General features: G+C 43.6%; 1 protein-coding gene across 3 annotated transcripts in view; it reads right to left on the bottom strand.

Moving 5' to 3' along the window:
* Positions 1–12,436, bottom strand: part of LOC102021545 (neuroblastoma breakpoint family member 4-like) — a 51,468-nt gene that overhangs the window by 2,111 nt on the left and 36,921 nt on the right. For all 3 annotated transcript variants that reach the window (XM_013522485.1, XM_013522486.1, XM_005400141.2), the window contains 10 exons: positions 11,012–11,063; positions 9,983–10,158; positions 9,831–9,879; positions 8,982–9,196; positions 7,630–7,699; positions 6,792–7,006; positions 6,152–6,200; positions 5,053–5,213; positions 2,000–2,239; positions 727–1,138 (listed from right to left, as the gene is read on the bottom strand). In XM_013522485.1, coding sequence (XP_013377939.1) covers positions 735–1,138; positions 2,000–2,239; positions 5,053–5,213; positions 6,152–6,200; positions 6,792–7,006; positions 7,630–7,699; positions 8,982–9,196; positions 9,831–9,879; positions 9,983–10,158; positions 11,012–11,063 — 1,631 coding nt within the window. In that variant the 3' untranslated portion in view covers positions 727–734. The remainder of the gene's footprint in view (positions 1–726; positions 1,139–1,999; positions 2,240–5,052; positions 5,214–6,151; positions 6,201–6,791; positions 7,007–7,629; positions 7,700–8,981; positions 9,197–9,830; positions 9,880–9,982; positions 10,159–11,011; positions 11,064–12,436) is intronic.

Raw genomic sequence — 12,436 nt, 5'->3', positions numbered from 1 at the left:
GCCAACCACAATAACCAGTTAACATCAGCTTAAAAGAGTCCCTGAGGAATAGATGCTGAGACCTACAGAATCTATGGACATTTCACATGGCTGCATGGGGCGGGGGGCAAAACTGTCTCAAGACCGAAATGATTTTCCCACATACAGCCATGTATCCAATTTAGTTTTTGTGAGAAGGGATGTTTCTCATCCATTTGAACACTCTTCATTTGCATGTTTAAGTTGAGAATGAAAGGTTGACTTAGTCTGGATCTCTGAAGCAGGCCAAAGAGGAGGATCTTGGTGCAAGAGTTAATGAAGTCTGTGCTCCCAAATCAAAAAGCTAGTGGAGTTAGGGAGGGTGGCAAGAGAAGGAAGAAAAGCCAGAAAGTGTGTGATTCCAGGGGACACAGCACATTTTCTGTATTTAAAAGACCTTCTTCCTATGATGTGGAGTACTGTTGTGCTGTGCTTCTCTGTGACCGTTACCAAGAATCCCAGGACAGCAGCACTGCCAACAAAGCAGAATTCAGAGTCCTCACAGAGCACGGAAACTAATGGTCCAGGCAGGGTAGAAACCCATGGAAAATAGTGGTGTAACAGTACAAAAGTTATATCAACCACTGGATGGAATAAATTTGAAGAGATGGAACAAATTATAAAGAGAAACAATGGTAGTAAAATGAACTCCAATCCTAGTGAGAGTGTTAAAATAATAAGTGTGTCCAATGCCATAGATGTGGTTACCTTCACTCTTAAGCATGAAGTCCTGGAAATCTGCAAGCTATTTTCCACTTGCATAATGGTAGTTCTTTCTTGGTGATCTTCTCTTTCGAGACACTGTCAGCATCATAAAGGTCATGGATTGGAAACCTGTGAATGATGGCAGCTGAGCCTGCACAGGCATCACTTTCCAGCTTGTAATAATTATTCATTCCACGGGAAATACCCATCTTCAGCTGAAGGCCTGGGACTCTGCAAGCTCTTTTCCACTTGCACAGCCAGAGTTTAGTTTTCATAATCTTCTGCTTCAGGACACTGTCAGTATCACAGAGGCCATGGATCGGAAACCCACGAATGACAGCTGCTGATCCTTCAAAGGCATAACCCTCCAGCTTGGGAGAACCCTTGATTCCAAAAGAAGCATCCAAATTCAGCTCTGAAAACAAAACCACAACCATCATGATCCATCATTATCTACGACCTCACTGGGATGTCCTCTTCCATCCAAAGTATGTTATTTGGACAAGCAAATCCAAGGGGTGAGAGGAAGTCTAGAGACTCTGTGTCTTAGTTACTTTTCTCTCACTGCTGAGACAAATATCTGACACCCAAAGTTAAAGGAGTAAAGGGTTATTTAGCTCACAGCTTCACTCCCTAATTTGATGGCTTCAAGGCAGGTTGGCTCAGTAGACAGGCATTGCAGAAGAGAAACAGTTCAGGGAGGGCAGAAGGTAGCAAAGCAACAAAGGACAACCACAGCTCTTTCTATCCCTTATATATTATCCAGGCTACTTAGGGCAGGAATCACTCACACCCTTAATCCTAGTGCCCTTGATCCTAGCATTGCACCCTGAGTCAATCCTAGCATCACACACTCTAGATCCAGCCACCTCTGAAAAAGCCCCACCTATGACTGCATGAGGCACTGCATCTAATGATATCATACAATAAGTAAATAAAATGATACCATAAAATAGTCACTATAGCTCATTTATGTCCAAATACTAGGCCACAGATTGAAGAGACCTGATTTAGAAATTAATTTGCATATGTCTCAGATAAGAAATTGAGATATACATATCTAAGAAAACAAACCATATAGCCAGTTACAGTCAACAACGGTAAGGCCAGGTTCTGAGACCACATCTGGTCCTAAACACCAAGCTCTTGATGCTAGAGAATCTGATAGTTCAGGCCACCCAGAGGGTGAATGGGCAAACCCACTGCCTCCTCCAGCCACAAATCCCTGACAAAAAACACGAAGAATGGAGATTGCCATTCCCCTTGCCTTCCATACCTTGGAAGGGCTGGCACTGGCTACCACAGTGAGTGGATGCTGCAAAGCCCCAAGTGGCAGAAGAAAGGCTCAGCCTGGCTTTGCAGTCAGGATAGTCGAAGTACTGACACAGCTGTATTCCCAGACGAGGGTTCCCCTGGATGCGTGATTCCACCTGTGCCTGGGAAGCTTGCAGCTCTGAGAAGTGGGAGCTGAATTCTCCATTCGACAGACCTTGGGCACAGGCCTCCTTCATAGTAGCTGAAAAGAGAAAAGGGTTCAGTAGAAAAATCGCAGTACTATCTTGATAAGATCTTTGAGAACACCCATTACTAGTATCTCTGCATATCAGTGAAACCAGCCTGTGACTGAGAAGCACATCATACATACAAAGACGATGTCATCATCCTGGGGATGATCAGATACAGGTGGCCAGAAAGGAATGTTCCCCAAATGTATAGTCACCCGCCTGAGCAATATGGCTTTGAATTGACAGAGAAGGTCATGTCTATAATTCCACCATTACTAACCCAAGATCTTTCTCCTAGAAAGAAGGTTGGATAAAGCATGCAGAGCATGGAACAGAAAGAGTTGTTGATCTCTATCCAAAGAACACAGAAGTACATAGGGCTTCAAGGCTTGGGGTGCCATAAAAAGGGGAGGTGAGTAACTATAGAACAAGTTCCAAGTCACGGGAACTTTCCAGGGTTCTGAAATCTTATAAAGCCATTGTTGTCTGATTTTTTTGCCCACTATCCACGCATGTGGACTGTACCTTGCAACAAAGAGCCTGTTAGTGGATATGAGGACAGTAGTCAGGTTGCCAGTGCCTTAGGTACGTGATACAAAGTCTGAATTTCTGGTTCCTTAGGAGTATAACAGAGTAGGAAATCTTTATATTACATGTCCTTCCAATGGGGCTTGGACAGTTCCCCCAAATGAAAATTGGTTATATTCTCACAGGGAAATGAGTAGATAATCTCAGTAAGTAAGGGCTTCCAGGAGCCTAGTGCCGGTCCAGGTCAGGCACAGGAGGAGCCATAGCCAGCAAGGTCTCCTGCTTATTGCTGTGAGCTCCTCTGTCTCCTCACTCAGCACATCCTCATTCTAATGTCTATTTCTTTTCCTGAATGCGGTCTTTCCAGTGTCTGCTCTGCTTTATCTTTTGGAGCACAATGTCAGACTTTCTGTGTTTGAATTCCCATTCTCTTGTCACTCCTTCCTCTGCTTCTGCAATCTCCACACCATCAACTGTCTCAAATGAGTTCATTTTCTTTTTATTTCCTTTCTTATCTTTTCCTTTTATGTGAGAGATGGACTCACTGTGTGCACATCCCTGATGGTCTCAAACAGCAAGGCTCAACCAAGCCTCCAATCTCAGGCTCCAGATTAGCTCTGATTCTAAGGTGTCCTTGTACCCAGCCTCACCGCACTTCTAGTCCCAAGTCTTATTCTTATTGTGGGCACACAATTACTCTTGAAAGCGTTCTCTGCACTGACCACTAAATGATTGGTCCCTCACCACACAGTTGTAGTCCTAATTTCTGACCACATGCACGTATCTGACAGCACTGCCCACCACTCCCTTACAACAAATACCCCAAGTTTCAGGCTTCCCCTCCCTAACCCCAGCCAAGTTTCCAGTGTTCTCCCACATCCACATAATTGTCTACAGTGATACCGTGGGTCTGGTGCCTCCTCCGTATTTCCTCAAGACAAAGTTCATTCATCATTCATCTGGACACCAGGTAAGATTTTGTGACAGATCCTACTGTGTTGAAGAGTGAAATATCTTAAACCAACCAAGCTGTTCATTAAAAAATTGTCAGCATCAGAAAAAAGGATGTTAAAGTTGGAAGGATGGAGAGGCATCACTGCTGCAAGAATCTCTCCAAAGAATCCTGGCAATTCCTGCAGTTCCTTCTCAAATGTCTGTGAGACGAGTCGACTATCAACCTGACATCCTACCACAGAGAGCTCTGGGGTCAGAATACACAGGATCACAGCCATGCCCTGCCAGCCTGGAACCTTCTTCCACTCTCTTATTTAGCCCCATGATGTAACTAAACTCAGCTGCTGCCCTCTCCCAGAGCTCCTTCAAAGATCTGAGGCTGGATGCCTTTGCTGTGTGCTCTGTCAGTCGCCAGTTTTAACAAGGTCTGTTTCTCCAACTGCGTCCAGACTTCCAGCTCCTCCTTTGTATACTTCCTACTAAGAAAAGCGCAGATTCAAACAAGTCCCCAGGGAGTCTTGTCCTCAATTATGGACGTTCCATTTAACCTACTGCATACTCAGACTGAGGGATTTTCTAAGCAGCTATGTCTCAGTGAACAGCCTCTACTTAACATAGACTCCTTCTCCCTGAGCTTTGTAGGAAAGGAAACAAAGCCAGACAGCCCTATCCAGGTCTGGCCTGCACACACACACACAGAGTCTCACTATGTATCCCAGGCTAGCCTCAGCTTCAAGCTCTCCTATCTCAGCCTCCTGAGTACTGGGATTATAGGTATGTGTGACTGCACTGGGCCCACAGTGGACAAAGTCATAGCATGGATGGAAGATGGAAAACTAGAGCACTTCACAGGGAAGGAAAGCAACCTCAGAGGAGGCAGAGAACGTGAGTTGGAAGTCAGAAAATAAAAATAGCCTTCCAAAATAATCACGCAGATAGGCTAGCCTGTGTGGCTGTCCAGTGAAGACTGGAGGATCTGGTTGTGAAGTCAACTCCCAGGAACATTACAGAAGCTAGGAAATGACCACCCTGTGCACTGATCTCTGAGCCAGCCGTGCACAGGCAGTAGGGGTGGCGGTGAGAGCTCATGTTCCCTTGTCTTCGCTCACCAATCTGCAGACCTACACAACATGCACAATGGGCACCAGGCTGCCAGAGTCAAGGCCAGGCAGAAGAAGAACAGCAAGGCTCCAGACATGCCTGACCTCTGCTCATTGTCTAAAGCAAAATAGGCCTCTTGGGCCTCCTACAGACACTGCTCTCATGTGAGACAGAGAGGCTGAGCACAGAGGACCCTTGACAGATGAGCTGCACTTCTCTGCAGGGTGATGTAAGTACTTACCGGATCCACCCAGAGCAGAGTACTGTTCAGGCTTCTGTGATGGGGAGGCATCGCCGCCTGCACATTCCTGTGGCTCAGCCACATCAGGATGACAGGTAGGGAGCAAGTACTTTTCATCTAGTGGATGTGGCAGAAGTTCACCTTCTTCCTCTTCGCACAGACTGATGAGATAAAGCAGAACAAAAGATTAATTGGGACGGATCAGAACCCACAGCTCCCCACCTGCTTGTCAATCAAGGCTTAAAGGTGAATTTCAAAGGCACTGAGAAAAGAATGAGGGAAACTATGCATCTCTGGACTGCACATTGCCCGTTTGCCATGAGAATGAGACAGACAGACTGACAGTCAGACACACACACAGAAAGATCAACCACTTCTCAGTGAAATGAGCAGATAACAAGGTGATGAGAAAGAAAACTAAGCTCTGCATGGAAGGTAGAGTGCTGAGAGGGAACACCCAAGAAGAACCATAGCAGGGGCTTGATCTTGTGCACACACAATGTTGAGTTTTGTAGGGGCCTAGAAAACATATGCTTCTGCATTGTAGACACCTCGACAGTTGCACCTTTCGAAACTATTTCCAGCCAGGGGTGGTGGTACATGGCTATAATTCCAGCACTAAGGGGGCTGAAGCAGGAGGATGGTCACAAGTTCAAGGTCAGCCTGGGCTATACAGTGAGCTCAAGGCCAGTTTAAACTCCACAGTGAGACCTAAAAAAACCCTTTTCTGACATTATTTTCTTGAGGGGCTAGGCTGGTTCCTTCTTTTCCTGCCGTGGCACACATGTCATTGATTCATTCCAACAAAACAGAAATGAAATGTGCAACTTATCTTGATTTTGCTCTTACCTGGAACAAGTGGTTTCTTTAAGGGCAGGAATTCCCACAACTGCCTAGTTCCTATAGGTCAGACACACACTACCATTACCATGGAGAAAACACTAAGGACTGCAAAGTGGGCCTGAAGTCTCTGCAAGATTGAATAACACCACTCCCACCAGCACTCTTTGTTTCCCTTTGGAATTTGTGATGACTTCGACCCCATGGTCTTGACTTTTACACACGCACTGCTTAGGGGCTCCTGATCATTCACTCTTACCTGGAATCCAGGATCATTTGATCATCCTCATTCTCCTCGTCTAGATTATCTGCAATCAAATTTAAAACACCCAATTCAGACATCTGGCAGTTCATCTCCCCCATTAGGGGAGCAGTGGGCTCTTTTGGTGCATTCTACTACATGAAGTTCATAGATGAAAATCTCTGAATACCTCCAACCCAACTGCAGTAACACTGATGAACTTACCTGTTCAAATGCTATGCTAATCATGGAACACATATTGTGAGCATTTTAGAGGCGAGGATATGAAGATCCAGGAAGGCTCAATCACCCCATAACTCATAATAAAGTCAGTAAAACTGTCATTCATGCACAGGCTGTTATCAATCTATCATGACTTAACCTGCCACACCCAACTTCCTGGGAAGATGCTGAATGGATGCTGCCTAACCTCCACCAGACACACTTTCCAAGAAAGAAGGCAACAGCTGGAATACTATGGCCTCCACCAAGTGTGTTTCTCTTCTATCCTGATACCAACAGTTCCTTCCTGCCAAGACTCCAAATAAAAGACAGCTAGGAAGAGAACCAAGATAAAGAACGCTGGTATAACAATGTCTCACAGGAGCCGGGCACCTTAAGATAGGCCAGTGTTAACAGGGGCCTGTGGCTACCTTACCTGAGCTAAGTCTGCATGCAAGGCACTTGGCCAGCTTGCACCCCTCAGCAAGTCTGTCTCTGTGACTCTGCATCTGGTGTCCGTGTTGGTCATCTTCAGGGAAGAGACTGCTGAGAGTCTGATGGAGCATAAAGGCTGTCTCTCTCCCTGCCTCCAACTTCAGCCTAAATTTAGTCAGGTCTTGAGCCTGAACTTCAATTAGAAAATTGAAATCCCTAAGGTAAAATAAAGGGGGAATACATATATATAATTAGAACTTAATGAATGACAGGTCAATAGACCACTGAGAGAGTTTCTATGCAAATATCGCTTTAAAGCCTTCAGAGAATAAATCTGGTACATCTTTGGCAAGAGCGCACTGGTGTTTTGAATGTTAAATAGCCAAGGTAGCTCCTGGAGACCTGTACCTTCCGAGTTCTTATGCTTTCTTTGTCTTCAAAAGTTGTAACATAATACATACATACATACATATATATGCTTATGCCTATTTGCAAATATATACATATCATGTACATTGTACATTTGTCTAATTGCCTTCTAAACTGGGAAATTTCCAGCGATCACCTCAGAGGAAGCAGGTAATGTAGATATGACTTTCACTTGCTTTTTTCCATACACAAGAGAACAGGAGTGATCTAGGACAAGAAACCTCCTGAGGTTTACTCAGACCAACTCCACAAATCCATAAGAAGGATATAGAAACTCTAGTGTCCTAGAGAGGACATTGGCATGGTGGACTGGGGGAATGAAACTGCTAAAGACAGAAGTTTATGTTCCCCTTTGTATCATGACTGTGAAAACATTTCTCTTGGTGCTACAATGACACTGCATATCTTACCCATCCTCATCATCCATTTTAGAAAGAAGTTCTTTTTCTTCTTTTCCATTATTTCCCTGTTCATTATTTCCTGCAAGTTCAGAAGTGGATAATCAGAGATAGAGTATTACTGGACCACCCAGGACTATAGGTGTGTGGTGACATAAATATTTAAGTATGCTTTTAGGATATACTAAGAGAAGTATACTGAATGATCCCAGGTTTTATCTTTAAAGAATTTATCTAGCTTGTCATTATAATCCTTCTGAAAAATTAACTTTGAGTTGGGGGGGTCAATACAACAGGATATTCCGGGGTGACAGTGCTTTTTGTTCCCTAGATCATCAGATACAAGTAAAGCTTCCCTCTGGACTTCAACTGTATCCACTTTCCCATCACAAGCTTGTGGCCAGGCACAGAATCTATCCCTTCAGGGCTCTCCTAAGCCAACTCCCTTCTTAAAGAAGAGGCCAGAAAGCCCTGACCCAAGCCTCTATGCCCTTCCCAGCAAGCCCATGTGCTGCCAAGGCAGCTTCTGTGGTCTTTTACAGGAAGATCCTCCGTGTGGAATGTATTTCAGTGTACTTCACAAAGCCAAGTTCCTTCTGGTCGAAATCCTGATTCACCCCACACAGAGGGCTTTATTGTGTTTTAAATTGCACTAGTAAATATCCCCACATTTATTGTGACAGCTATCATGCATGTCATTGTTAGCACTGGACAGGCAGACACAGACATTTTGAGATAGATCAAAACCCACCCGCTCATATAGTAAAGACGGCACCAGGGACAGATCCTTGAAACACTTGACTTCCAGCAAGTGGCATCCTGCCCTTTAGCACTGCCCCCATCCCAGGGTGTCTCTCTTCTCTCTCCTACCTGGGAAGTGCTGATATCCTCACAGGCCAAATGACGTGTGGAAAGCTACACCTGGGAAAACGTAACTTGTGGAATGTGGAAAGCCTGAACCTCAAAGCAGCTGCTATTTTTCATTAGTACGTGTGCGGTCCTTACTGCTCACATTCCATGTGGGGAGTCGGTACCTGCACACACTACGACTGCATTGCTTTCTCACCCCTCGCCACAGCCATCCCTCCCCGTCCCCATCTCTTGGTCCCCACTCCTTTTTTGTACATATTTGCAGTACACAATGTTTACATTCCTATGAGTAGTTGGAACTTATACATGATACATCTTAATTCCTTTCTTCCTCCCCCGTCACTCCTGTGTCACTCCCCTCTCTCTTTGAAGGGAAGTAGGAGTACAACCTTCAAAGACAGAGAAATTTATCTCTACTTCTTGATTCCTTTCCTCTTTAAAAATACCTATCTCCTCATTTCAGCTCATTTTAATCACAGTCTGTGACCCCTCACCTTCACTGAGCTTCAGGACAAGATTCTCAGCCATCTTGCACCCCTGGGCCAGTTGTTGTATGTGGCCCTGAACCTGGTAGCCTTCAGCGTCATCTTGGGTGAGTAGAAATTCCAGATGCTGTCCAAGGGACAAAGAGGTATCTTTCGCTTCACTTAGCTGCTTTCGTAGCTGGGACAGCTTCTTGGCATGAGCCTGAATTATGCCAAAATATTTCCTAAGGGAGATAGAAAGGAAACAAGGACAGTGTAAATGGGATGAAGGTAATTCTAAGGACTTTGAGAGAGATTTCTCTGAAGACATCCCAGGGGATTCCTTCAAATACAAGGTTGCTACATGCAGAGTAAACAGTGTATAAATTTTTTTAATAATTGCATGCAAAAGAAAGTGAATTCCTGAGCCATTTTATACCTAGTACTTCATATTCTTGAATTTGTCTTTATCTATTTATATTTCTAGCCAAGAAGAAACTCTGAAGGAGCTAAAGCCAAACTGCAAAGACTGGACATGCATCCCTCTCTGATTTTGATCATGAAGTGAACAAATATCATAGACACGAAAATGTTGAAATCCATGAGCATCTGAGGCTCATCTGAATTCTATTTTAGGTCATTTGAGAAACTAGTAGGAAGTAACATGCATATTAGAAAATCAAACAAAGTGAGCCACATCAACACACACTTTGATACCACTTCTTGGTTTCTGGCCTGAGATCAAGGGTAACACACACTTGGAGGTTCCTTGATTGGATGAAATAGATACACGCAGCAGATTGTATTTCCCAAGGATCTGCCTATGAGGTCTTCATAGGACCTGAGTTACCATTAGAAGTCCCGGATTGCCAGAGTTACCTGGAGGCCTTTGGTTGTGGGTCTTCATCCTTATAATCATGGGTATTTTCTACAAATAAAGTTAGAAGAGACCAATCACATTTTACCACCTTGAATCTGCCATCTAACTCTCAGAAAAACGGTTTGCAGTTCTCTTTATAAGGAGGACTCACGCGCTGCATCCAGAGATGATGAGACTTCATGTGCATCTGCCAGCACAGCTGCAGTGCAGCAAGGCTCCTGGTTGTCAGGTAAGTTGTAGTGACGGGTGCGTGTCTTAGGGCCTTCACCTAATGAATCTTGAAGGAGTTCGGTTATTTTTTCCTTTTCCATTCCCTCTGTGCTCAGCCTGGTGGGATAAAGAATATCACTTAAAGCAAGGAAGATTGAATACAAGATTCCTCAGTGGTCCTGACAGAGGCATAACTGAGAGGTCACACAACAGCATAAGAGCTGAATGAAATTTATCCTCCTAGAGGAGAACAGAGTCCACTTGCCTTGAGGGAGGGAGACAGGCAGATGTGGTCAGTGCACCGACTGGAAAGTGAACTGATGAAGAAGGAATCCTAAGGCTCCCTGTAGCACATGACCATGACACAATGGTACCCATAAAGCCAAACCAGTGGCTCCACTTTTTCTTTAAATTTTTTTTTTTTTCCAGTACTGGGAATCAAACTCTCGACCTCGCGCTTGCCAGGCAGGCACTGTGCCACTGAGCTAAATCGCCAGCCCCTTTTTCTTTAAATTGTGTTTCATTTTTATACAGAAAAACTTTCAGTGCTCCTAGGATACTTTAGAATCCAAGATGTCTTGTGTATTCTAGACACTTTCTATATATCTATTGTGATATTAGTGTCTTTTATCTTGTTATGTTCATTGGTATGAAATCCCTGCCAACCAAACAAGGTCAGAACCAGACATGCATCTCATCCCCAATGATCTATAAACAGAGAATACAATCCATATGTTTAAATATTGGTAAGCTGATTAGTACTATTTAGGTATACAGATGTCTATCTAAAGGAAAATGGATACCTTGTACAGAGAGGTACTTTTTCACTAACTGAGGATATGTGATCACACCAGCAGTTTTATGTACTTCTGCTCATAAAGTCTGTGGTTACATGTGACCTTTTATATGGCTTAGTAGTCATATTAGTTCTACATTGCTCATGCTAATGTGAAACCTCAATAATTTTTACCTGAGGGCCAGAAATTCCTGTTCTTTTTCATTGTCTTCATTGTCCTGGTTTTCTGCAATGGAATTCAGAAGTATTCACTCAGCCATTGAGTACATGCACATCACCTGTTATAAACACAACAGCTCCCTGGGCACAGAACCAAGATACCTATGTGGGATCTGTTGCATGAGCATGAGGACTCCGTTTCTCTGCATGAGCCAGGTGAGAAGTCTGTTGCAAACAGCACTGCACTCTTACCAATCATATGACTTTGGTCCAATGATAATGTGGAATGGTGCACACAAATTGGACAAATAGTTGGGATGTTGAGAAGCCTTTCCATAGGTGACAGCCCAGGACATTGGCTCACTAAAGCCAGAATCTAAATCATAGGACTGTGTGATGCTTTCTCTTCTTCCACACCTACTCACAGGCAACAGCACTCTAATGCCATAACCAATGAATAAAACCAAGGGAACTACAGACACAGGTGTTAAGCAGAACTATCACAAGAAGCCAAGACACAAGAGCAGACAAAAACAAAAACAGTCAAGGGGATTTTAGTCTGTAGTAAGTTAGCTGCAGCATACACAAAACATGGCTTAAACCCATCCAAATAAACAGAAAACTTCCTTGAATGTTGGATTTATTTCATTCATGTCATCTGCTTAATCATGTGTGGGTTTCAAGAAAATACTTGAAGACTTCCCAAGACAAAAAGGATACATATTGGAGAAAGACCAGGCAGATATGTAGAGTTATCATACCAAAAGTGAAAAACAATACGATTAATATGCTAACAGCTACAATTCAAAAAGTAGACAATGGCCAGACAGGGAGAGAGAGAGAACTGAGAGGAAATGTTATGAATACAACAAGTATCACAGTCATAGAGAAAACCTAGATGGGCTCGCCATACACTAGATACAGCTGTGGAAATAATTAAGAACCTTGGAGAAATGGCAACAGAGTATTCCAAGTGTAAGATGCAAAGAGAAAAAGAAAGGGGAAAGGGAAAATAAACAGGGTTCATGATATTGAACAATGGTACAGCAACTACCTAGCAGTGGGAGTCCCTGGGTTTGATCCCCAGCACTGTAAAAATAAAAGAAAACAAAAATCAAGAAAAGGATAGAATATCTGAAAAAGCGTGGACAAGTATAAAACACATCATTTAAGAAAAAAATGTCAAAAGAGGAAGAGCAAAACAAACGGTAGATCAGCAGCAGAGGGCCTCGGCCCTAGAGAATTATTCATCATGCATTTTCCTTGAGATCATAGGGAATTTTCCTAACTACCCTTCAGACATCTTCATTAACTTGCTCTATCAGGTCCTTTCTTTATATTTTTTAGGTATTAATAAACACAGGTTAGACTGAGGGGGAATGCAGAAACTCTTTCAAAGAAACAAACCCTTGGCGCTCCCTAGGGCACAAGATGTTTTGC

This window comes from Chinchilla lanigera, unplaced genomic scaffold, assembly GCF_000276665.1.
Source record: "Chinchilla lanigera isolate Chin_1 unplaced genomic scaffold, ChiLan1.0 scaffold00067, whole genome shotgun sequence".
NCBI lineage: Eukaryota > Metazoa > Chordata > Mammalia > Rodentia > Chinchillidae > Chinchilla > Chinchilla lanigera.
Note: the sequence above shows the minus strand (reverse complement) of the source record. Positions and strands in the feature narration are given on the sequence as shown.